General features: G+C 35.0%; 4 protein-coding genes across 5 annotated transcripts; 1 reads left to right on the top strand and 3 right to left on the bottom strand.

The window, feature by feature from the left end:
• Positions 1-6,940: 6,940 nt before the first annotated feature.
• Positions 6,941-10,880, bottom strand: LOC125211343 (prefoldin subunit 1). 2 transcript variants are annotated; one of them, XM_048111080.1, is made up of 6 exons: positions 10,747-10,880; positions 10,408-10,472; positions 10,286-10,339; positions 10,085-10,197; positions 9,876-9,960; positions 6,941-7,303 (listed from the first exon to the last, which is right to left on the bottom strand). In XM_048111080.1, exons 2-6 carry the CDS (start codon positions 10,429-10,431, stop codon positions 7,193-7,195), a joined length of 387 nt encoding a protein of 128 aa, XP_047967037.1. In that variant the 5' UTR covers positions 10,432-10,472; positions 10,747-10,880; the 3' UTR covers positions 6,941-7,192. The 2 variants fall into 2 exon arrangements, with proteins under 2 accessions (XP_047967037.1, XP_047967038.1); XM_048111081.1 differs by having other exon boundaries at positions 10,408-10,463; positions 10,747-10,852.
• Positions 10,881-13,069: 2,189 nt separating this feature from the next.
• LOC125209303 lies at positions 13,070-13,561 on the bottom strand. The gene has a single exon (XM_048108902.1). The coding sequence runs from the start codon at positions 13,559-13,561 to the stop codon at positions 13,070-13,072; it is 492 nt and encodes a 163-aa protein (XP_047964859.1).
• A 2,437-nt stretch (positions 13,562-15,998) lies between these two features.
• Positions 15,999-19,879, top strand: LOC125213050 (probable serine/threonine-protein kinase PBL17). Its single transcript, XM_048113404.1, has 6 exons — positions 15,999-16,352; positions 17,662-17,954; positions 18,157-18,292; positions 18,414-18,550; positions 18,742-18,865; positions 19,207-19,879. The coding sequence occupies exons 1-6, from the start codon at positions 16,280-16,282 to the stop codon at positions 19,752-19,754; spliced, it is 1,311 nt and encodes a 436-aa protein (XP_047969361.1). The 5' UTR covers positions 15,999-16,279; the 3' UTR covers positions 19,755-19,879.
• Positions 19,880-20,027: 148 nt separating this feature from the next.
• On the bottom strand, positions 20,028-25,732 carry LOC125213051 (26S proteasome regulatory subunit RPN13). Its single transcript, XM_048113405.1, has 14 exons — positions 25,597-25,732; positions 24,860-24,936; positions 22,554-22,646; positions 22,318-22,377; positions 22,175-22,213; positions 21,992-22,066; positions 21,844-21,910; positions 21,667-21,748; positions 21,403-21,518; positions 21,278-21,301; positions 21,091-21,185; positions 20,931-21,014; positions 20,720-20,774; positions 20,028-20,450 (listed from the first exon to the last, which is right to left on the bottom strand). The coding sequence occupies exons 2-14, from the start codon at positions 24,881-24,883 to the stop codon at positions 20,320-20,322; spliced, it is 945 nt and encodes a 314-aa protein (XP_047969362.1). The 5' UTR covers positions 24,884-24,936; positions 25,597-25,732; the 3' UTR covers positions 20,028-20,319.

Here is a 25,732-nt window from a genome sequence, read left to right as displayed (position 1 = left end):
CCTACATATATGGGCATATCATATAAAAAGTACTGCTACTATGAAGCTTTATTTTGTCTCATGATTTTAAAAATTACTCTCTCCATCCACCAATAATATACTCCTCCGTCCCACTTAAAATGAAATATTTAGGAATCGGCACGGATAGGCCTGTCAAATCGGGTACCCGCGGATACCCGATCCGAAAATTTCGGGTACCCGATCCCGAATTTCCCAAAATAATACCCGATATCCGATCCGAAAATAATTTCGGATACCCAATACCCGACTCGGGTATCCAGTCCCGAAAAATCGGGTATCCAGACCCGATTTTGGATTTTTATTTTAATTTTATTTTTATTTTTTTTAACAAAATTAACTACAAATTTTAGAAATACAAACTTGTAGTAGTTCGAATTTGATATAAACTTGAATAAGTTCGAATTTAAGAGAAAAAAACTACTACAAATTTTTAGAAATAAAAAATCATAAGTTATAGCATCCATTATTCATCAATAATAAACATAACAATTCATATATTAACCCTAAATGTGACTTAATAGTGAATGATTTTGGGAATGCATTTAATTATTTAATTTTTTAAATAATAGAATAAATACATAGTTTATTAAATTAATTTTTTTTTTTAAATCGGGTAATTTGGGTATACCCGATCGGGTATCGGGTTATCCGATACCCGATAATCCAAAAATCCTATACCCAAACCCGATCCCGAAACCTGAAAAATCGGATATCGGATATCCAATTATCCGATATTTCGGGTTCGGATATCGGGTATCGATATCCATTTTGACACCCCTAAGCACGAGATTTATGTAGTACTATTTTGTAGGTTAATGAAGAGAGAGTAAAGTAAGAGAGATGAATAAGTAGAGATAGAGTTGTTTCTATTTTAGAAAATGTTTCATTTTTAATGGGACAACAAAAAAGGAAAACGTTTCATTTTTAATGGGATAGAGGGAGTACATAGTTTGACTCGCCTCAATTTTAAAATGTGACGTAAAATGGATGGAAAATGGTCGATCCTACTTCTATATGCGTATTATTTTTAATAAAATTTGAGTGCGATAAAGTTAATGGATTGTGGGATACATTACAAAAGTAGTAAATAATACTCCCTACGTCTGCGATTAGAAGTTTCAGTTTACCATTTAATTAGTCCATTCTTGATTAGAAATCTCAGTTCACTTTACTATGAATGATAGATAGACCTCATATTTCACTATCTTTTTCCATTTAAATTAGACTACTAATATATAGCGAAGAAGGAGAGTACTTAAAAAGCAAATAAGACAAAAGGAGTAATTGAATAAATTATAGTAAAATTTAGCATTATTTATAATTATCTCGCGTCGAAATATTCACTGCTTGTGATAGATAATATCTATGTGGTGCATGTGCTTTTTAAGTGTTTTAGTGTATTATCAAATTGACGATTATTCTGAATATTAAGATTTAAATAGAGATATAAACTCAAATTTCAGTTTACATTGAAGTCTCCTGGAATAATTACAGACAATATTAAACTTTATAATTTTAATATTATTCTCGTATATTCACTAAAAATAAGTTGTTTCCATTTTTAGAACCTAAAATATCAGAAACCCACTTAATCTAAGATCTTTATGGACCCCTTGCTCCACTTCAAATACGTGTCACATGCAATATATTTTTTAAAGCTTATGTATTTTCTTCGCACTATACTTTACGCGTATGAAGGGGAGTATATATTATACTTTTAATTTGCTTTTGGGAGTGTGAAAAACATTAAAGAAGGTTTGACTGAGTCCAAGTTTAGTTTTTTTATTGAATATGAAAAGGCAACAATTATTGTTGAAGATTAAGGGGGTGGCAATTGCAGTACTTTGGTGGACTTGGTCATTAAAGGATGGTATGAATGAAATAAAAATTGCTTAGAACAGTCTGTCTAGTCTATACTTATATAGAAATTGGTTCAGATTTTGAATAATTTCTTGTGTGCGTAACTTTGACTACACTATTCAAGGTCGGTTGGGCCGCGAAGAGAGTTTTGGCAAAATGAGTTTATAAACAACTTATAAATTATGAAAATAAATTCCAATAATTGATTATAAAGTTGTTTATTCAAAAATTAGGTTCTTCAATTCCAATTCACTTTTTAGAGTAAGGCATCGTTTGGGGCATTAAAAAAATTACCCATTGTTTAAATAAAATGTCATGCAAAAATGTTGCAATCGAATTATCGAAAATACATGTTGATTACCCAAATTATAATTCGATTACTCAATTTGCGTGTAATTTCAGTTTTCTTGTCAATATTTTAATTGGCAAAACCTTTTCTAGGTCTAAATCCTAAAACTTTTTTGCAGGACGTTTTCCTCAACAAAATGAAACTACGGATACTACATACTCCCTCCGTCCCACTTAAAATGAAACATTTGGGAATCGACACGGGATTTTATGTAGTGTTGTTTTGTGAGTTGATGAGGAGAGAGTAAAGTAAGAGAGATGAAAAAGTAGAGATAGAGTTGTTTCCATTTTAGGAAACGTTTCATTTTTAATGGGACAAACAAAAAAGGAAAACGTTTCATTTTTAATGGGACAGATGGAGTAATAATTACCAAAATAGTAGTAGTAGAGTATTTTCATGAAAATTCTCTCAACGATGTGACAAAATCGATCATTTTCCCTCTCTTTTATAAATGGAGAACAATATTTATGAGATTGATGCACAAACTCGAAAGAGAAAAGAAAATGGTCAGACGTGTATTGAATTATACTAGTCATGAACCAAAATAAGGTTCGTAACTACAGGTATGCACAACACAATCAAGGTATAATTAATATGAAAATTTGTTAGAAATATTATTTTAAGTTAGGGTGGCTAAAATTAATAATTTCTATACAAATATCAAAAATAAATTTGATAATTTAAGAGCCCCACTCCACATGACCACATGGAGTAATAGACATGTTAATTTATGAGGAGGGCGATTATCTAACTAAGTGATAATTATATGCATCCCACGTCATCAAAATTAGTACATGTGCTGCACAATCATAGTAAGTGGGATTTATTAAGTGTTTTTTTTCTAGCATTGCATTTGGTTTGTACATCTGTAATATGCTATAGTTGACTGTCTTGATCTATTCATTCTCTTTGATAGTTTGAGCATTCTTTTATTAAAAAAAATATCAGAATAACAATTTTTATTGACAGGTGGAATTTATAGTTTATTAGATTTCTGCTTAATTTATTATAATGTAGTTGTATTTGATAACCGAAAAATACATAATCATAAATAAATTTTATATACTCAAAATGTGATGAACATAAATAATCAAAAGAAAATGTAGGGACGGCCGATGTTGCAATTTTGCCGTATATTCTAATTAATCAATTGATGTTGCAAATCATGTTAAAAAATTTATGATGAGCTGATTTAGTTGTTGATTATTAATATCTACAAGACACTTGTCATAAGTATGTAGTACTATATGTCCACATAATTTGGTAAAGAAAAAAATTAAATATCCATAATAGCTTTTAATTTCTTTTTACAATAGAATTAATACACAATTTTCATTACAATTTATATCTTTTGTACGATTTGAAGACTATGGCAAGAGTTTTCTTTGTCTTAATTAAGAAAAGATATATACATCCTAGAATATGACATTCTATCTTTGTCATTATTTTATTATTATGTATTTCACTATCAAATTAAGTTGAAAAAATAAACTCAGGCTTGAGATTTCTGCATGGGTTTTCTTCTGTTTGAGTTTTCCTTATCTCCATGTGAACAAAATGGCATTTACGAGAATTTTTGGAAAAAGACAAAATAAAATAGAAAAAATAGAGCAGCTGACTTTACTTTAGGAAGTCAACTGTGGTAGGTCGAATTTCAGTTAAATTTATTCTACTTTGATGGCTAAAGACTTTCAAACACTATGGCTTTGAGCATGCCATTTTTTGTTCATAATTCGTTATGTTTATTTCATGTCTTATTATAATATATAGATTAAATGTGTATAGTTCAAATGAGAATATATACCAAGTATTATGCCAAATGTCAATAGACACCCCACCTAATTTTTTCAATCACGGAGAGTTACTATCCATGGATACATTTGTTGGATGAATAATGCAGTAGTATCAAGGTTCGAATTCTATAGTAAGCAAAGATTAATTTTTTTTAATACAGAAATTTTGTTGTGAATTTTGAATGCATTAGTTTTAATTAAACGTGCAATTGTAATGTTCTTAGAGCATCAACAAGCTCTCGTTGTTGTCCTGTCCCAATGGAACAAAAACGATGAGATGCATGTTAGAGGACATGTTGCAGGACTAGCTACTACTAGAGCGAGAAAGTGGGTGGGACTGCTCGCCACGCACCCTCTCTGTGCCAATGAAATTCGTCGGTGTTGCCACTTGTCTACTCAGTGAGTGGACAAATGAAATCAGCTAAGGGTAAAAAAACATGCCCTTACATTCTAAAAAAAAATATGGAGTAATTTCTATGATTATCTGTGTATATATTTGTTGAACTCTTTCTACATATGTAGTAGGTCAGTAGATGATGCACATGATTGATTTATAATGTAGTAGTAACATAATTCTTTGTATGGCGTAGTTAAATTTATATATATCATGTGTAATTAATGTACATGATTGATTTAAGAAGTTTAGATTCGTGACTTAAAAGGGAGACTAGAGCTAGACTGTGACCGGATTATTTAATAAGTAACTAAATTAATTAAAGTTTAAATAATTGATTTTATATGGTGAATAAATTACTGTCATATTTCAAATTGCTAAATACATTTGGTAAAAAAAATTATTTATTTAAAAATTTAGCTACTGTATTATTTATACATTGACTATTTAAAATAGCTATTATATATTCTCTCAATATCTCAATATTAACCATTATTATTAGCATTTAAAAAACATTATATGGTAAGGTAATCAATCAATATTAACTCACCGTATAGTTTTGACACGATCTATCATGTCCATCTTTATAAGATTTATTAATTTTCAATATATCTGATTTGTTAATATTATAAATTATTTATTTTTTTTATTAATAATTTATTTATAATGGAGGCGGCCAAACATGACCGATAAGAATTACTACAATCAATTGTCACAATGTCCATTTCGTGTTGAATATAGAAAGAGACGACCATCATTAAATTCTATTTGAAAATAGTGTCAAATATGACTCACAATATAGGTGGATGTGAACCCACCATCATAATTCTCACTTGGATCACAGCTTTTTCTATGTTGGCTGCCCAATTTATATTATGACATGTATCAAAATTATATACAAATCAAGAATTTTAATATGATACGATTGCATGAAAAGGTAGGTTATTGTTAGGGTCCAAAAAAATTAAATATATAAAAGTAGGTCGTTTGATTTATTAATTAGCTGCTATTATAGCTATCCCCATCACTTCGTATTTCTTTCGAAAAATCACAAAAAAGGGAGTCAAGAAAGAGAAATTTATTAATAATAGTAGATATTATGTAATATGTATTAAATTTATTCTTAAAATAGAAATTAATTTGTCTATATTAATATTATGCGTAGAATTTCAGTGTGTTGGGAAGATAAATCAAGCTATTAATAAATATTTACAATTTGTAATTGTTATCTATGATCGAATGCAAAATGTATACATAAAAGGTTATTGTTATATAGTACTGTTTAGCTTCCTTCTAATGATACAAATATTTAATGGTACTATTTTACTATAAATATCAATTTTAGTTTTAGGTTAATTAAGAAGAGAAATATGATATTCACAAAGCTATTCTATCATTTGAATTCCAGTAATGAAATTCATATCGTAATTGTTTTAAATAAATATATATGTGAATATTAAGTGGACCAATTTCTCCAAATCAATGATAGTGTTCAACTATATATAACAAATAACATATATTAATCCGATCTATTTAATAAGTGTGGCTAGATAGCACTAAAAAAAATTCAACTCTTATACCTAAATGTGTGTCGCATCATTTATAGCCTGTGGGGTGGCAAAAATTGTCTCGCATCATTAACATCTCTCTTTAATTGATTGAGTTATTTGGAAAGAGAATTTCTGAAGAATTTTAAATCACATTCTCATCAACAAAAATAGTTGGCTTATTGCAATAAATATTACTAACTTTCTGAAGATTTGAGTAAATTTTTGTAATTATTTTATAACCTAAAGAAAAAATTACTACTATAGAATTACTAAACGTATTCAAAATTAATGACAAGAATTTTAAGTTCTTACAAAATTTCTCAGCCAAAAAATCGTGGAATTAAAGCATATGGATGACTTCCTAATAAATTTACTTTATAGTCAATAATTTTCTTTTCGGGGCGGGGAGCTGCGAAAGGCGCAGAAGGTGTGGCGATGAGCGGGTGATCGGATGGGTTATCGGAGAGACGTTGCGGTCGCACCATTTTTCCTTGTTTTTATCCTTTTCTTCAGATTTTCCCTTTGATTTTCCTTTTTATTCATCTTTTTTCTTGATGAGTTGAAGATAATTTTTAAAATTTATATAATGTCTACGATTAAAATTAGTACAATGAAATTAGTAACTTAGAAAAGCTTAAAACCGATAGTTTGTAGCATTACCAATTAAAATCCATGAGCAATTTTTTAGGATTAATTTTGTTAGGTTCTCAAAACTTGTAAAGTTGTAATGTCTAAAATTAATAATCAAAATTATTAGTCACTAAAGTAGTTTTCAATTTTGGAATCATTTCATAAATATTAAAATTCAAATAAATATAAAATTGGAATATAATTAAAAAATGAGGAACTGAAAAATGTGAAAAAATATTTTATGGTAGGATTGTTAGTTTTATGGGTAAAAATTTAAAATGCTAATGCAGCAGCTGAAAATTGGAGTCCTAGCACTGACCCTTCCCTCTGTGTGCAAATAAAATGAAAATAGAAATTCACTAACAAATGAAAATGATGATAACAGCAAGTCTTCAACAATTATAAAGACAATGTAGCTTTGCAATCTATTCCCCAAATGTATGTAAACCAGGAACTGGACATTATTACAACGCCCACGCGCCAAGGGGAGTAAACAAGAGTGGCGAAAAAAGATAGTAACGGTCAAGATTACTGCTTAGAGAAGTCAAAAATCTGCTACAAGGCTTAAGAATTCGAGCAAACCAGACTTGCATCATTACATGGACATAGACATTATCTGACGAGCAAGAGCAGGGTCTTGTTGCAGAAGCTCCCTTAGGTTCGTCTCGATCTCAGCCATCTGCTTTTCTAAGTACTCCTTCGAGGTCTATCAAATGAGAACAGTAATGTATTAGATTCTTCATTAACTCTTGGAGAAGAGTTTTCACTGATCATTTAAAGAGACATAGATTCTCATGGTGTTTATTAAGCATAACATGAGAAAAACAAGCTTTCAAACGCATATGATAAGATCGCCCCGTACATATTAGTACTATTTTGAACTGCCTCTTCCTAGTTCCAACACAGTTTAAAACCAATTTATACTCGATAAATAAGCTAATCATGTTTGCTAGCTAGAATATGGAAGGACTTCTGCAGTGGTTATTTTCGCAGTAAAGGTCTTGATCTCCTTAGATTCAACGTCGCATAGCCTAGTACGAACTATTGTTGTCCCTTCATCAGAGAAAACTTAAACCCACTCCTATTACAGAGCCTTATGCGGACGTGGCAGAGTACTAAATTCATCGTTAACCTAGTGTGCAGAAGCAGAGGCAAAGACACCACTACCACCACAGTGCAGGTTACAGAAGCTTCGGTAGTCTCAAAATTTGGAGGAGTGAGGTCAAAATATCCAAGTGCCCACTTCAGTGAAGAAAAGGATTTCAGTCAAAGACTGCACTGCTGCTAATCAATGCGAGAATTCTCCAACCCTGAGACCAACCTGTTCCCTCCACTAGGTCAAAGCATGTTAACTAACATGATTCGCAGGAATTAATGGGGACGATAAATTCCTCAAGTGGTTTGACATCCTGAATTTTTTTTCACTTCTTAGACAAAAATAACTTACTAGTTAGTTCTCTTTAACCACCCAACAATTTCCAGTTCTCTTTATGTTTTTCCTTGGACAGTAAATACCATAATATGAGAATAACATATGAAATATATATAGTAGTATACCTTATTGTAAATTATCTTCCCACTGTTTCCAACTTGCTTCACAAAATACAATTTTTTCCAACTAATATATTACTTCCTTTTACATAGTCTTTAAATTCTTTTACAAACTGGACAAAATAAATCCTAAACATCCGTGTGTTTATAGGCATGATATTGATAAAGAAACGCATATCCTAAATGTAAACAATTGGCATATTTATAATTACAGTGGCATTTACTAGCCAAACATTTGTAGAGGTTGCATCTCCAACTAATTTGAAATGGACTACGATTCTTCAGCACTAGTACTACTCTTTGAAAACTAAAATCAGACATTTGTTACATTTATTCATAACCAACTACAACTTGGAATTTTCCAAATGAAAGCAGCTGTTAAATCTTAGTTTCAGTTACTCTCGCTAACCTTGCATAAAAGGTGGTACTATGTGATACTCCCTCCGTCCCACTCTATGGGACATCCAAAAAAGGAAAACGTATCACTTAGAGTGGGACAGAGTAACACTTCTTGCTACAAATTGAACAATTAGCAGATGAGGTCACAAGCTTTAGCAAAAGCTTCACCCTTTTTCCAAGATATGATTATCCAGTAAAAGCTTTCAACCCGTTTTCTTTTTGCAGACATTAATACCTAACAATAACCTTCACCCTGTTCCCCTAACAATATCTATGTAATTTAGAATATTATGGAATCTTAAAGCCATTTCAAGCATTGCAACATGAATCATATCACGTTCAAGTGGTGAAGGTAGATTCTTTGCATTCATATCATTTACTCAACTGTCCCATATGCGACCCAATATAAAGGGAACATGCATAGAATCAACATGTATTAGTTTGACCTCTGGTAATCAATTTGACATTTCTAGGTTCAGAACTTATCACAAAGCAACTAGACTTGCATCATTTATAATATATATACTGTTTTCAGTTGCGGTACTATGCCCTTTCTAGACTTAATCTGAAAGCATTAGTGTTAAATAATTCTAGAACTTCTTCAAAAACATCAAAATGGATTGGATGATAGTTTTGTGTAATATATTTGTGATTTGGTTTTAGGCATAGGTAGATCAAATCAGCCATTGACAAATATGACATAACCAAATACAAAGATACATATAGTCTAACATTAGAATATTCAGAATGTAATTAAAACTTCCTCTGTATTGGCTTGAAGATTGATTTAAAAATGTTAATAATACAACTACAAGTAATCTAGGAAACCAACAATTCGTCTGCAATCCCTGCCTTATAATTTCTTCCCCCCACCTTGTAGGTATGATGTCTCGGGTACATATTACATCCAGTTAGATTGTAACTTACACCAAGAAAATGAATGCACAATGCTTTTGATATGACAACCTAATGGAGTATGATCACAAATTATAGAAATCCTCATTCTAGATGGTCAAAGGCCTTCAGATCATTAATAAAAAATTCAAAAAGCTCAGTCTTCTGCAATATACCATGAAACCAGAGAAACAAGATACGTCGCATTTTCATAATGGCATGGTTTAGTGTATTATATCTATATTAGGGGTATAAATCCAACACTGCAGACCCCTACTGGCTTAGGGTTATATTACTCAATATCTGCAACTAGTATCATACTTGAAGAATAATATCAATAATAAATACACAGAAGCTATCTAGCTGAAATGAAAATCATCGAAACTCCCAAAAGCTAAAATTCCACATGGCCAAAGTCACAAGTTTAATCATACCTGCAAAGAGGAAATAGCAGCCTCACTATCCTTAAACTTTCCTTCTTGTTCTTCCATCAAAGCTGATTTTGGCTCCAATACAAACCTGCCCATTTTTTAAGTGTTACTTGCAATCATATTCAGAGCCACACAATGTCACAACTACATAACATATGATGCCATATATTAACCGAACTGCAAATAACAAAACATCCATTTAAAAAACTAACGTTCTGCCAATAGATTTGTATGTATTTGTATCATCAGATAGCTGCTTAAGTTCCTCCAAAGTCAAGTAAGCCCTCTTCTTCTCCGTTTCTTTATTTCGCATCTGATTTTGGACCTGAATAAAAAATTCCAGAAAGATAACAAATTTATAGCATTTTTCCTTTATTCCAAAGAAAATCAATCAAAATCACTAATGAACTAACCTGCTTCAACTTCCCAGTAGTCTCAATCATCCGACCTTGAATTTCCATAAATGCCTAAATCCAAAGCAACATTAACACAAGTAAACATCTTTTGCCAAAAAAGTTAGGGTTTAATTGCTTACACTTCTGACTGCTTCATCTGCCATTCTTTTCCTGCTTGTTGATTCTGCTCAATCCTCTGAATAAGCTTCAAATAATTGAATACTTCAAGTTAATCAATTAGCCATAAGTTTGTGTAATTATTACTGAATCTCACAAATAGCTATCAAAAAATGTATAATTTCGCATATCTACAGCTTCAACCTAGTCATTGTGCAAGAGTATTTACTAATTAGCTTTTTATTGACAAAGACTGGATTTTTATTTACATTCGAGAGAATAAAATAAAAACTCTAATTTCATATAAATAAACAGCGAACATCGAAAGCTAAAAGAGGTAGAGCAATTGATGAATGACGAACCAAAAGAGACGGCAGATGGCTTGGACAGTGGTTCTTCTTCTTACTCACTACTCTTGTTATTTGGTTTCTGCGAATTTAGTTTTATAAATTGAAAATTAAATTTCCAATACATGTGCGCAAAAATAACAATTTCCTATATTTTTTTATGGCACACAAAGAAATAATTAAAAGAAACCATTAATCAGCCCAAATTTATAGTATTAAATTTGGTTGTGAAATTCATGAACTTATGTGGGGAATTTTCCACAATTAGAAATTCCGACAAAAATTGAGAGAAAATTTTTAACTTAAGTTAAAGCAAAACAAAAGGATGTCGTTTACACTAATAAAAGTGACGATGTTGCTTATATTGACCAGTTTATCCTTCAACAAAATCTGGCATACCACGTCAAACTAGGGGTGAAATTAAACTAACGGAAAATTTGATATAGAGCAGGGGTGTCGAAACGGGTAGCGGGTAACGGGTATTCCCGAACCCGATCTGATACCCGCCGGGTAACGGGTACCCGATACCCGATAGAGTCGGGTAACGGGGCAGGTTCGGGTATAACTATTTTGGGTTTTGCGGGTATCGGGTACCCAATACCCGCTCGGGTATACCCGTTAGTCCCGACATACCCGATATGTATATTAATATTTTATAATATTTTATTTTTAATTTTAATACTTGCTGATTGGGCTGACTTAAAAATCATAATGTAAATTTTTATTAGTAATATATTACAAACGTATTTTTAAGTTTTTAACTTTTAATTAGGGTTAAGTATATTTATCTTCCGTCTTTTCTGATTCAACTGCATTCAACTCCTTTCTGGTAACATGAAAATTTAAAGCAAATATTTCAATTTTTTTTTAAATATAAGTTTCTAATTCCTTATTTACAGACTACAATATGTAAACAATATTGAAGGTTAAGCATTTTAACTTAAATTTAGGAAACACACGAAAACAGAGAATCAAAGATTACAATTACATTACATGCTTCATCTCAATTCTCAACAAAATTAATTAATAAAAATAAAGGGTTAAGTGAGAGTCTATTACATTCAACAAGTAGTATTTTAAAAAAATATTCTAAACTATACAAATAAATAAAATAAAATAAAAAAAGAAGATTTGAAAGAAAAAAAATTGGTTTCGGCTCAGGTACCCGCGGTGTCGGGTGCGGAATACCCGACTCGGGTATCGGGTAATACCCGATTCACTGCGGGACGGGTATCGGGACATAGTTTTCGGCCAAAATCGGGTGCGGGTACCCGAGTCGTCGGGTGCGGTACCCGCGGGTACCCGTTTCGACACCCCTAATAGAGCATAAATTCATAATACTAGCAATTAAATTTTAAATTCATAGAAAATATCAAATTTCGATCAAAAACTTTAGTTTGAATGGAAAAAAGACAATATATAGCACGATGAATAGCCTTTATTTAAACTGGTGAGAGATTGTTTGTGCCCCATAGTGGGGACAATCATGGGCCATTGTCGTGTCTTGTTATGGGCACAATCGTGGCCCACCACTTGTACTAGCGTGTTCTTAAAGTTTCGAGTGTTATAGTACTACTTAAAAAGTTGTTTTTTTTTATAAATCACCTTAATTGAATCGCATTCCTTCTCAGGATTTTTTAGATTCATTGATATGATATAAAGATGAAGAAAAGTTCTGAGATGAGAAGGGTTACACAATTTGCAAATTAAACCAAATAATTTCTTCTTATTTTGCCCACGGTTAGTCTATAAAATCCTATCATGATCAGAGTTTTGCACTCCGCCATTCAAATTCATTGAAATACTTCAGCCAATGAACAACTAAACAATCATATTTGTCTATATCAATTTATTGATAATTGAAATGAGATGACTACCTAGAGCATGAAGCTGAGGTTGCAACTTTGACTTATAAAACCAAGGATAAATCGATTGAAACATTAATGATATTTGATTTGTAGTCCATCCCGAACTTTAATCAACAAAAAAAAGTTCAAATTTGAATTTGTTTGTAATGATATGCAACCGTAAAATCATACATGGAGGAGGCAGGCTAAAGGTGTCCACTATACATAGCCGGGCCAAGCCACAAAATGTGGCCAGGCCACAAAATCGTGGTCGGGCCACGAATGCTCATGTTTCCCACTATAGTGGACATGGCCAAGCCACCAAAAATTTAATTTTTTCCATTTTGTTTATTTTTTAATTCTACTACAATAATAATTGAAAAAATGCATACGAACTAAAATTAAAACAAAATCTTCGTTGTATTATACAAAGGGGTAAAATTATACAACGAAAATTCTCGACTTCTAATAAACTACTTTCCCAACGCATATCACGCTCTACGCCCTCCTCCCCTACGATTCCAAACCTCTTCTACCATATCAGCCTGCAGTGTCGTATGTGATGTTTCCCTCCGCATATCGGCGAACCGTTGGATCAAGTATGCATCACTACGCGGTACACCCATCTGCAGTGGGGCGGTTGCAACACCGTGACTCGTACTTGCACCCTCTTCCGGTGCCCAGTTCTCTGTAGAATATCCTTCGTCCTCTATTATCATATTATGCAATATGATACATGCATACATGATGGAGGCGACATCATTTTCGTGCCATTGTCGAACCGGGCACCGAAGAATGCCCCATCGCGATTGGAGGACACCAAAAGCACGCTCAACGTCCTTCCGAGCACTCTCTTGTTTGGCCGCGAAATAGGATTGTTTCGGCCCAACCGGCTGCCGGATCGTCTTGACAAACACGGGCCAACGAGGGTATATCCCATCGGCTAAGTAGTATGCCCTGTTGTACTGCGTCCCGTTGGCCATGAATCTGACCGTCGGACCCTCACCCCGACACTCATCATTGAAGAGATGGGACGAATCTAGTACGTTGATGTCGTTGTTAACCCCGCGACACCAAAATAGGCATGCCAGATTCGCAGTCGGTAGTCAGCAACAGCTTCCAGTATCATTGTTGGGTGTCTTCCTTTGAATCCAGATGTGAACTGCCCCTTCCAAGCAACCGGGCAGTTCCTCCACTCCCAGTGCATGCAATCGATGCTGCCCATTGTTGGGACTACCGCAGCGGAAGACACGGAAACCAAACAGGTCCTAGAACGGATCTATTTAGGTGATTATGCATTCGACTCCAATTTCATGCAATTAACATAGATCTATAGATATAACATCAAATAAACACATAATCATGCATATTCGATGTAGATTTGATTGTTACCTCATAATCCATCATTGGATTGACGTTGCTAGCTGCACCACCCGGAGATCCTTGGTTTATCGACCATGAATCTTCCAACCTATTCCCTAGTCCTTGATTCTCCATCCGTGTGGGCGGATCTTAGATAATCAATAATAGTCTTGAAGAGATCTAGGAAAACCCAATCACAAACTCAATATTGTCTTGATCTAATCCTATGAATTAGGATAGAACAAGAACAAAACAAAACCCTAATTCTCCCACGTGCCAAGGCACGAAAACCGAGGCAAGGAGAGAGAGAGAGAGCCGGCGACGGCTTCTAGGGTTTAGGGAGGAGTGTTGTGAATGAATGGTATGCTAGGGTTTCCACATTTCATCACTATTTATAATGGACTTGTTGGGCTAGGTTGGGGATCCATGGAATGACTTAAGTGTTGGGCTCACCCATTAGATAAATTACTAATTAAATCAAATGACCCATGATTTAATATATTATCAATGGAATATTATTTTATTCCACTAAAGAATAATATTGCACTCCCACTTAAATCACCAAATTACAAATAACTTGGGTCCATTTTATTTTATAATATTTCCCGCGTTTAAGATTATCTTGATCCATCAATTTAATTCTTTTGTCTGCTATGTGACTAGAATTAAATTAATTCTCCAAAGAGTTTTTCTAGTTTGAAACTTTATTTATTATTCGTGGAATAAATTCCAACTGCGCAGTTTTCTGAATAATAAATACCTCTTTCAAACACCTCTTGGGGATCACCCCTTAGGGATTTAATCATACCACACTGGGCACGCGAATTCTATGAAATAATATTCCAATACCTTCATGTTATTCAATTACTACCACCCAAGATATCATGAACTTGAGTTACGTACAAACTCTCACATATTGATAAGTCAAAGTGGCGTTTGATTGAATAAACAATATTGATATTAATATCATAGACTAGAAAATACTAAACTTTCTTGAAATATATTCTTTCAGTAGATAGCAATAAAGAATACATTTCGGATTAGATCCTTTCAGTGCTTTACCACACCGGTGTTACTAATCTCATCTTAGGTAAGAGAGAATTATCACAAACACCGCAACCGTTCCAATAGGTAGCCAAAGCCTATCTAGGTTGTGAATACGTTTTTCTTCTTACTAGATCTGGCCAAGTCCCCTACTGGAAAACTCATGAGGAGATTCATCGAATTTCCCTACTTGACCTTCTTAGTAAAAAGCCTTAGACTTGTTTATCATATTTCAATAATAAACTATTTATATTATATTATTTATTCTCATAAATAGGTAAACAAGTGGATGTGGCGTTTCTCGTATACATGCACAAGCTGACTGTACAAAGGCATGTACGCTCGAAGCATCTTTTAGTATACAAACCCCAACACCCATCATCCCCAGAAAATTATGCACTCGCTCGTGCATATCTATCAATATCTGGCACTCATCGGCATTTGGCTTCCGTAGATACTCCGGGCCGAAGATGGTCTGGATACAATCTATCCACCAATTGTTGGAACTCATCGCCGGAACTCATTTTTCAAAAGTATAATTGGTGATAAAATGAAAAGAGTGGAGATTGGAATGGTGTAAAAAATTGGGGAAAGTTGGGTATATTTGTAGAAGAAATTAAAAAACAAAAAAAAAAAAAAAAAAGTTTCAGAAAAGGGGAGCTGCGGCTGAGCCGCGGCTCGTGGCCGGCACTATAGGAGGGCCGCGGCTCGCGCCCAAGCGCCGCGGCTCTAGTATAGTGGACACTCTAACAGCATATGAGTTAAACGAATGTCATCTACGTGTCTATTTGTAAACGGCGCCGTTTGGTTGAATCAAAATTTAAAACTGCTCTAGGGACCAAAATATCATGATTTTTACATCTTTTAATTTTTATAAGTCAAAGCTCCACTCTGGCATCATGCTAGAAACAATAATCTTTGGTAGACTTTGTAGGGCCAAAGGCAATCTTGTTTGATAGTACTACAAAATTCTTCAAGCATTATTGAGTGAGGCATTGTGAATTCCGGAAAACAAAAGATCGTTACTTTCAAAAACCATCCCCCACTAGTAAAACAACAGTTAAATTCGCAACTGTTAGTTTCATTTTTTTCACCGCCCCCTTTCCTTACCTGATTGGTAGATTCATTTTGCCGCCGACCCACTTGGGTTTTTTCTAAAAAAAACTTCCTTTTTTTGGGCTGAGATCGCCACAGATATAGAGAAGGGGGGAAAGATTCAATCTTTGCGTTGAATCCAGTTGTGCAAAATGGTGGGAGCTGAAAATGTGAATCTTGTGTAGTTGGTTTGAGGAAAAATGGGTTCTTGTTTCAGCGTTGAAGGCGATGAGCACCCGCAATCGGAGAGCAAGCTTTCAAGTAACAGAACAGGTTTCTTGAATTTCTCTTACTTCGGTTTTGTTGCTTGTTTTTAGTTGTTTATATCTTGTCATGTGTAGAAATGATTCCTCTTTTTGGGAGGGATTGGGAATTTGAATAGTTTGTGTATGATTTACTTTGCATTTTAGTTGGTTTGAATCGAAGATTCTTGGTTTCCATGTATAGAGATGCTTCTTTGTCTTGGTGAAAGAGAAAGAGGGAGAATTTGAATAGTTTGTGTATGTTTGGAATCGAAGGATCCGAGGTTTCTGTATAGAAATGATTCGTTGTTCTTCGCGAAAGGGGGAAAGAGAATTTAAATAGATTTGCATTGCATTTTAGCTAGTTTGAATTGGAGATTCAAGGTTTCTATATAGAAATGCTTCGTTTTTCTTCGTGAGGGGGGAGGGAAGATAATTTAAAAATAGTTTGTGTATGATTTTCTTAGCATTTTAGTTACTTTGAATCATAGATTCCGAGGTTTGCATATAGAAACGCTTCATTGTTCTTGGGGGTGAGAGAGAATTTGAATAGTTTGTGTATGATTTGCTTTGCATTTAGTTAGTTTGAATCATAGATTCTGAGGTTTCCTTATTGAAATCCTTCCTTTTTCTTGGTGAGAGAATTTGAATGATTTGTGCATGATTTGCTTTGCAGTTCAGTTAGTTTGAATTGAATAATCCGAGGTTTCCATATAGAAATGCTTCCTTTTTCTTGTAAAGGGTAAAGAGAGAATTTAAGTAATCTGTGTATGATTTGATTTGCATTTCAGTTAGCTTGAATCAAAGATTCCTTGGTTTCCAAATAAAAATCCTTCCTTTTTCTTGGAGGGAGAAATTGAGAGAATTTAAATATCACTAGAGTGTGTATGATTTGCTTTGCATCTCAGTTTTTAGCTGGAATCGATAAAACTGATTCCGAGGCTTACATATAGAAATGATTCATTTCTCTTGGAGAGATCAGAATTTAAATAATTTGTGTATGATTTGCTTTGTATTAAAGTTAGTTTGTGTCGAAGATTCCAAGGTTTTTCAAAAACTGAGGATGACTTCGTGTTAGTGTCCAGCAAAGTGTGCGATTGAATCTTATGTTTGTTTGGTTTGTTATCTGAAACTGATGATATGAAACATAGAAATGTTGAAAAGTAGACCTCACGAGTCGATAGAGTCAATCTCTCTTGGAAAAAAATATTGTACTCTCTCTTTCCAAAAACCATAATTATCCATGACTTTGAATCAGATGCATCATGATTCATGGACAAGTATAGTTTCCAGTGAATACGCTTCATTTCGTTTGTTAACATTCTAAGATGCTCATACAGATACTGCTCATTCGAAAGGGGGCTCTGTTGGTTCGAATGGTTTTGTGATAATCCCCAAAAATGTCAAGGATCTACGACAAAATCCGGGGAATGGTGATCTTGACATCTTCACGTATGAGGAAATGAAGTTGGCGACCAAGCACTTCCGGCCCGACCAAGTGCTCGGTGAGGGTGGCTTTGGCATTGTCTATAAAGGTGTCGTGGATGAAAACTTGCGCCCGGGCTATAAGATGACCCAAGTTGCCATTAAAGAGCTTGATCCCGAAGGTCTACAAGGGGACAGAGAATGGCTGGTAATTTTACGTCACGTGATTGCAAGTTAACAACTGGTAGAAGTTTTACTCATTAGCTTACTTTCACAATTCGACATGGAGTTTCACTCTCGATTTAGAGACTGACTAAATTTATTCATTTAGTCTCTCCTATTTCCTATGGGAACTGTAGAGATTCTTCCCTTTATTTTGAGACATCTCACGATGAAGTGTTCACTTGCAGGCAGAAGTTAATTATCTAGGGCAGCTCCGACATCCTAACCTGGTGAAATTAATCGGCTACTGCTGCGAGGGCGACCATAGGCTGTTGGTCTATGAATATATGGCGTCTGGGAGCTTGGAGAAACACCTTTTCTTAAGTGAGTAGCCAAAAACCGAAACTTCTCTATGCATCCTATCATTTGCTTTAGCTGAGCTTCTTGTGACGAGTAATGGAGTATTAGCTAGTGAATAGCTTTCTGATACATCTGCATCTTGTAGGAGTTCGCGCCACTTTAACGTGGCAACAAAGGTTGAAGATTGCTTTGGATGCTGCAAAGGGGCTTGCATTTCTTCATGGAGTGGAGAAGCCCATTATCTACAGGGATTTCAAGACTTCGAACATTTTGCTTGATCTGGTCAGTCGGAGTCTGACGTTGAAATCTGCAGATTATGAATGATTTTTTCCAAAATTTCTGGACTTGACAAAAATCATGCTTGATTCAACTGAAAAGCAACAATGTGAATATCCTTCAGTTATGCAGTTTTGTTTCTATTTTTTATAGTTAACACTAAACTTCATTGCTAAGGTGAAGAAAACAATCTGCAGGATTTCAATGCAAAGCTTTCTGATTTCGGACTGGCTAGGGTCGGCCCCACTGGTGATCAGACACACGTATCAACACGGGTTATGGGCACGTATGGTTATGCTGCTCCCGAGTATGTCATGACTGGTGAGTCCAACAATAGCAGACTTTTACTGTAAATGATCAAGATGTTTATAGCATTATATGCTCTTTATCGGATGTTGGCTTTTCCCCCTAGTAGCGAACGTTCATCGTAAATGCTTACATTTTCGGGTTTTAGCAATGTCTCGTTGTTGCATTGTGCATCTTTCCACTTCTATCATGTAATTTTGCTGTTTAATTGTGTGTCCTATGTTGATGTGTACATCATCTCTAGGGGTTTTACTTCGACTACATGCTTCGATGGTTGAACATTTCTGAACTTGTCGATTGTGTAATCCTTCAAACACTCGATCTTTAACAAGTTGCTTTGTCGTGTACTTGTTCAGGACATTTGACAGCAAGAAGTGATGTTTATGGCTTCGGAGTAGTTCTGCTGGAGATGCTGATTGGCCGGCGAGCGATGGACAAGAGCCGGCCGAGCCGAGAGCACAACCTCGTGGAGTGGGCGCGGCCCCTACTAAACCACAGCAAGAAGCTCGTGCGAATACTCGATCCAAGAATCGAGGGGCAATACTCGGGGAGAATTCTCATGAAGGTGGCCAACCTGGCATATCAGTGTCTGAGTCAGAACCCGAAAGGGCGGCCCATGATGAGTCAGGTGATTGAGATACTCGAGCCCCTTGTGGCTCAAGAAACGAATAGAGGGGAGATGGTTCCGAGCAACGGAGGTGGCGGTGTAACGCTATATGAAGTCCCGAAGACGCCCAAGGAACAGAGTTTCCCCCAAGGCAAGAGCAAGAGCGAGAGCGAGAGGGAAGTGCAGCCTCCGAAGAGCAACGGGAGAAGCAAGAGCGAGCCGCCCAAGGAGTGTGACCTTTACGATCAGTCGCCGGAGGAGTTGGTGCTTGAGAGATCAAACTCAGGTAGACGTTGAACTGCATTTGAATTGTTTGTAAACTACTATTTTTACAAATGCATCTTCTTGCTGCCATGTGTTTTACCATAACTACATATTTTTTGCACCCTTTGTGCCTTAATAAAGTTATTTTACACCGGCGATGTATAAATATAGAGATGACACTACAACGTCCCGAAAAGGAATATGAATCAATTAACTTGGAACATAGAGAGTGCGTCTGAAAAGGAATATGAATCAATTAGCTTGGAACATAGAGAGTACGACGCAACGACGACATGCACAAGAAAATACAGCAAAATCAGAAGTAAATTAAAATCAGAATGGTTTTAGCACAAATACAAGTCTAAATAAGTCACCAGTTTCTGCTTTCAGTTAAATCATATATATAGAGAGAGATATAAGCAATGAAGCATGCAAACATCTTGAAATATATAGGAAAGTATCAAAATGAATTGACATTTTGTGAAGAGACTAATATCTTCAAAGCTGGGCTAGAAATGGAGCAGGGCATCGACATAATCAGCAACGATGTCGAACAAAAAACAGCAGCAGAAGCTATAACCAAAGTGTTAGTCCAACGCTAATGACCTTCATCCATCGCGTCACTTCCTTGACATGTCTGAGACCTCAGGTCACCACTGCCTTCAGCATCATTTTTCTTAGCAACTGAGTCTTCAAGGGCCTCGAGAAACGATGGAACAGTGAAGTTGTCTGCAGGAAGATCAAAAATAAAATTTAATGAAGTTTTTTATAGGAGATCTGAATAAGGGGCAAATTAGGCAGCAACAACAATGTTAAGCATATGCATATATTCTGTAAGGTGGTGGATAGGTTTCAGTTTCCCCGGCGGGGATTTTAAATTTTCCCGGACATTACTCCATTTCTTATGATAATATTGCGACCAAAGAGAACACACCCTTAATCAGATGAAATGGTATTCTAAAAAGCATAAAGAAGATGTGATAGATTTTTATACTTACATTGACTGGGATCTATACCAAACTGGGTTAGATCCACCTGTCCCGTGCGCAACACCTAAAATAAGAAAAACAAGAAAATGAAATGTAACACACACTTGAAAAGTAGCAAACAAGATTATTCTCAAGCCAATTTTCTATTTCATTCGGCGTAAGATGATTATCACAGACAATAAGGTGATTGGGAAAGAAAAAGTGGATAAGAGAGCCTTACATAAGTAAACGAATCTAGTTGTTGGCGGAATGGAGGGCTCTGCAGAAGTTCCAGCAACTCCTCTGGAGTCCACGTTCCTGGTAGCTACGGAGAGAGACTTCTTAATAATGTCGCAGATAGAATGAAACGGATTGCTGAGAGGGCCAGAGTAAAAACTAACCTCAGGCAAATATGACATCAATTCTTTATCTAAGTATAGCTCTTGAATATGAGGCAATAAGAGTTCCGGCCTTAAGATATCACCTAATCCTAAGCCTAAACAACCAGAAGATTAGAAAATCATAAAGTTGAGAGGGGGAGGGGGGTTATAATAACCAAACGCAAAACTTGCAAACGAAATATCATACCTGCATCTGGGTCTTCCTGTGCATCTACATCATGAAGCAAGTAGATATAAGTTTTAATCAGTGAGGAAGTAATATGTAACCTAAGGAAAATTCAATTTTTCATTATATAACTTAATGAAGAATACCTGAAGATCCTATGTTGCTAAGTATCCGTTGCAGATCTGCCAACTTTACAGGTCCTGCAGATGTTACATCACTACTTGCTTCTGCACCCATGCTAGGACCTACCAAATCTCCAGCCCTGTGAAAGTAAATGCAGCACCAAGTTAGAGATTCTCCAACGAGCTCCTACTGATACATGAGGTATTAGTCTGACTCAAATTTAGATAAGAACAGAGGATCTTATCCATGTGAGCTATCACTAAACAGGTTTCTAATGTTAAATATACCTGGATGAGATATCTTCTTCAAGAACCATTTCCGCAGTTTGTAAAGGGACGGAAGAATCTGGTTCTTCATTGACAGCTAACTCTGTTTGACATTAAAGGAGGTGTAAGAAGAACATAGAAACCATGGCCCTTACTTCTGGCACAGAAAATTATCAAATAAGGTCGTAGCCTAAATACCTAGAGGTTGATTCAGGTAGAAATTGACTGAGTTGCATAACTGTGTATCATTCTCGGGTCTGGGCTCCTGAAACAGATAAAAGCAAATAAAATTTGTGAATTATAGACATATTGCGCCCGAATGTGCAAAGGCAACTCATGATTTAACCTGCATCCAGAAGAAGAACTTTCTGTCATCCGTAAGAAACTTCAGGATGTATACTCTTCCAGAAGATTGGTTAACCTGAAAAAAATAGAGACAAAATGAGATATATGCAAATTATTAGAAGAAAAAATAGTTATTGAAGATATCCTCAGGTACGATATTCCAAACAATGACAGAAAGATGTACCTTTTCAAAACCTGCCTCGTCAGGGAAAACAATTTGGTCCTAAATCCAACTTATTAAGGAACACAAAACTAAATATTAGATTGAAAATGGAACTAGTGAACATAAATAAGGCAATCAGTCCAATGAAAGATGGACTAGGATACATCCTCCACTATGTTTAGGGATCTGTCGAGCCATTGGAAATGGACCAGCCCTTCTTCACCCTGCAAAAGGTACACATTGATGATTATTGAAATGATAGAAATTCAAGAATCAAGATGCACCATAGATTCACTAAATCTATTGCAGAGGGCAAAGTACTTAATTTGGGAAGAAAGAATATAAAAGGCTAGAGAAATTATCACGGAGTGTGATGAAAATGAGTTGTTTCTTCTCTTACCCTCCCAATACGAACAAGCCCTTTACGTGAATCAGGGAGCACACGTGTTCCATCCATAAGCATTTTCCCAGCACGAAACTCCAGAAAAATATCCTAAAGCCAGAAGGTAAATCAGTTACATTGATCGAATGAAAATTTGTTTAGTGTACATTTAAACATATAAAAAGCTTTAGCTAGCTTCAAAATAGAAAAAATAGGTTGTCTGGTACAGTTGGACTATAAAGTCTAGCATGTTTTGAAATATATTAAAATTAGAAATTACAGCATCATAGTCAAATTTAAACTCTCATTCATAGATCACCCAAAACTTCATTCATTATCACAACTCATGAAGAGGAAATAATGACATCAAGCTTCCAAATTTTATGATTCTTTCCTTCCATAACTCCAAACAAATCTACCCAGATACTCTTGTCAGACATCAGATATCAGAAGAAACACATGTTTCCAATCCATCAAAATGACTTGGAGGAAAGCAAAAGTTGTTAGAATACCATCATAGTTCGAGTGAGATCATCTAAATATCTGATGTTAAAAATATTTTACTTGTGGAGTGACTGGAGTCAAAGGGAGTAATTATATTATGCTGGAGACAGAATTTGCCAAGCCAAGATTATGTGAATACTGAATAGATCACTCAGATAAACATGCTTCTGAGAAATAAAGTAATAATACAGTAAATGCATTGATGTATGCTTGATTCTAATAGTAATAATTTGAGAGATCTAGGAGTATAATTTATGAAAACCTTTTATCACTAACGAGAAGCTTTTCCACCATATTCTGATTCAAGGATCAATTTTACCCAGATCGCTTGGGCACACAAACTGGATCAACGTAATTGGTGGGTGAACCAATTAATAATAGTGAAAAAGACTGATCTTTACCTTGATACTTATATTCGTTATTTTTAGACAAAATATCGGTGGCTAGGTGGTATGACTCAATAAATATGTTCTCTAGTGTTTCTTAGCATTGACAGAGGTGTAAGAGATATTGTTTTAGATGAAAGGCTCAGATGCGATAAAAATGGAGATGGTTTACAAAATTGATGAGTACGGATTCAGTTCGCCTCTTGCAAGAATATGAAATATGGAATTATATTTGTGGGCTGTGGGCCATGGGCCATAGAAAAGGAATGATCTATGATTTTATACTCTAACGTAAAATATCCCAGGTAGTTTCCATAATTTAAGATTTAAGAACATGTTCTTCATGTTGAATACATTTAAAGCAGTAAGGAACGCAGGGTGATTAGGTAAATCCAGGGTTCAGGGCGCACGCCCCTATGAATCAGGCCGCACCAACAGATGTGGGTCTTCTTTTCCAGCGATGTGCAGGAAGAATTTGAGTCCAATGAGAAGAAAGAATTAAATAAGAAGAGTAAGAGAAGAAATGTTTGAATGTTCATTATTTTTAGAGGATTTGAAGGGATTCTGATCAGATATGAAGGGAAAATATCTTATGAGATTTGAATGTTCATTGTATTTTTTGAGTTATTTTAGGAAAAACAGATTTAATAAGATTCGAAGGCTTTGGGTTTAGGGATTGAAAGGTTATAGATCGCCCGAGCCACCTTGAGGCGATTGCCAGTTGAGTCTCGTGTGCTCCGCTTTTGAAAACATTCATTTAAGTTATGTGTTAATTAGTAAAGAGTTATCTTGATTGCACCTTTCAAACATACTTGGACAGGTAATTGCACACCGAGGTAGCCTACACCTTTTTTACCTAACACAAAAAGTATTGTTGCAAATTCACATGCCCATCCTAATCCTTAGATCAAGATCATATCACAACCACAACTAGAATAATTATATTTATAACTTTATACTGCACCAAGTTTTTGTATCTCCCAAATAGTTAACTGAAGTATTAGCCAAACAAATGCAGAACTCTAGTAAACTACAAACAAGCAAATTCTCAAGAGAAACTCAAGAACTATATGTTACATCAGCATAAAAATTAACATAAGCATTGTCCTATCTATTCAAATTTGGTCAACAATGATATAGCCTTCTCATCACTATATGAAATAGCATTGCTTGGTTTTAAACGCAACTTAATAAGGACAAAGAAGAATACGATTCACACAATTTCAAAGTTAACATGTTACCAAAATTTCAAGCCCCCGACATCAGTCTAGTCTAACTGAATGTTAATCAACATTCAACAGTATAAGTCATAAACTGATAAACACAAGGTACCAACCCCGACACTACAAATTCCCATGTACACCGTCAGAAATTAACATAAACACTGCCACAGAAGCAAAATTACATTGAATGATATGGCAAGATTACACATACCTGAATATGTGCGAAAGAATCCATGACCAGAGCAAAAAACCTTGTTTATATCCCTCAGTATATTTCTTTTATAATAACTGCAATCAGAAAACAAAAAAGATCAATTTCAACTAAGAGTCATTTTTTTCAGAACCGGGATCCACTGCCATACAAGTTTGATGCAAATTATTAGTACTTCCATTATGAGCTTAATCTTTAACCAAGTGACTGGGTGAGCCTGCCCAGCATTGCATAACCCCATCAAGATGCAGCCTAGTTCGCTACCTAGCAACTGTTTAAACACTGTGCTTTATGAAATTGAAATACCAGACTATATTCAATTTCCCCCGTTAATGCTAATTCTACTAATTGTGAGATTGATTAGTATAGGAGTCTAAAATTCAAGCTATTAACCTCACAATTAATCAGCCCTAAACCTAACCCAAACACAAACCACTGCATGAACAAAATTAATTCTACTCAATAGACCCCAATTTATTCACCCCACACAAAAAAAAACAAATTAACGAGGGCAAATTGATGATATTATTCAATCGATTAACATCACAAAGCATTGTAATAGTTCAGCTCTTGCAGAAACTAACGCGCGTCATCTTACAATCAAGCAGAAATTGCTAAAATAGTTTCAAGATTGTAACTTTAATCATTCAAAATTGATTGGATTCTTAAAACCCTAAACATTCGAAGGGAGATTGATTAAAAGTAGCTGGCGGAAGCTGAATTCATCGATTATTTACCTGGTTTGGCTGTATGCGAGCAAGAGAGAAAGCGAAAAGAAGAGCAGAGGAGAGAGAGAGAGAGAGAGAGAGAGAGAGAGAGAGAGAGAGATTTAAATGAGATTCTGAGCCGACTTTGGCTGGGCCAAGTGAACGG

This window comes from Salvia hispanica, chromosome 3 (genome assembly GCF_023119035.1).
Source record: "Salvia hispanica cultivar TCC Black 2014 chromosome 3, UniMelb_Shisp_WGS_1.0, whole genome shotgun sequence".
NCBI lineage: Eukaryota > Viridiplantae > Streptophyta > Magnoliopsida > Lamiales > Lamiaceae > Salvia > Salvia hispanica.
The sequence above is the reverse complement of the archived record's forward strand: the minus strand, read 5'-3'. Positions and strand labels throughout refer to the sequence as shown.

Bases quoted from the DNA above. Each gene is read 5' to 3' on its own strand.
- LOC125211343 (XM_048111080.1), bottom strand. From the start codon at position 10,431: ATGGCAGATGAAGCAGTCAGAAGT. The intron at 10,340-10,407 runs GTAAGCAATTAA...CTTTGGATTTAG, and splicing joins CAGATGAAGCAGTCAGAAGT to GCATTTATGGAAATTCAAGG. The intron at 10,198-10,285 runs GTTAGTTCATTA...TTTTTTATTCAG, and splicing joins CTACTGGGAAGTTGAAGCAG to GTCCAAAATCAGATGCGAAA.
- LOC125209303 (XM_048108902.1), bottom strand. From the start codon at position 13,561: ATGGCCAACGGGACGCAGTACAACAGGGCATACTACTTAGCCGATGGG.
- LOC125213050 (XM_048113404.1), top strand. From the start codon at position 16,280: ATGGGTTCTTGTTTCAGCGTTGAAGGCGATGAGCACCCGCAATCGGAG. The intron at 16,353-17,661 runs GTTTCTTGAATT...ATGCTCATACAG, and splicing joins GCTTTCAAGTAACAGAACAG to ATACTGCTCATTCGAAAGGG. The intron at 18,866-19,206 runs GTGAGTCCAACA...GTACTTGTTCAG, and splicing joins TCCCGAGTATGTCATGACTG to GACATTTGACAGCAAGAAGT.
- LOC125213051 (XM_048113405.1), bottom strand. From the start codon at position 24,883: ATGGATTCTTTCGCACATATTCAG. The intron at 22,214-22,317 runs GTATCCTAGTCC...AGTTGGATTTAG, and splicing joins CCCTAAACATAGTGGAGGAT to GACCAAATTGTTTTCCCTGA. The intron at 21,911-21,991 runs GTTAAATCATGA...TATCTGTTTCAG, and splicing joins AGTTCTTCTTCTGGATGCAG to GAGCCCAGACCCGAGAATGA.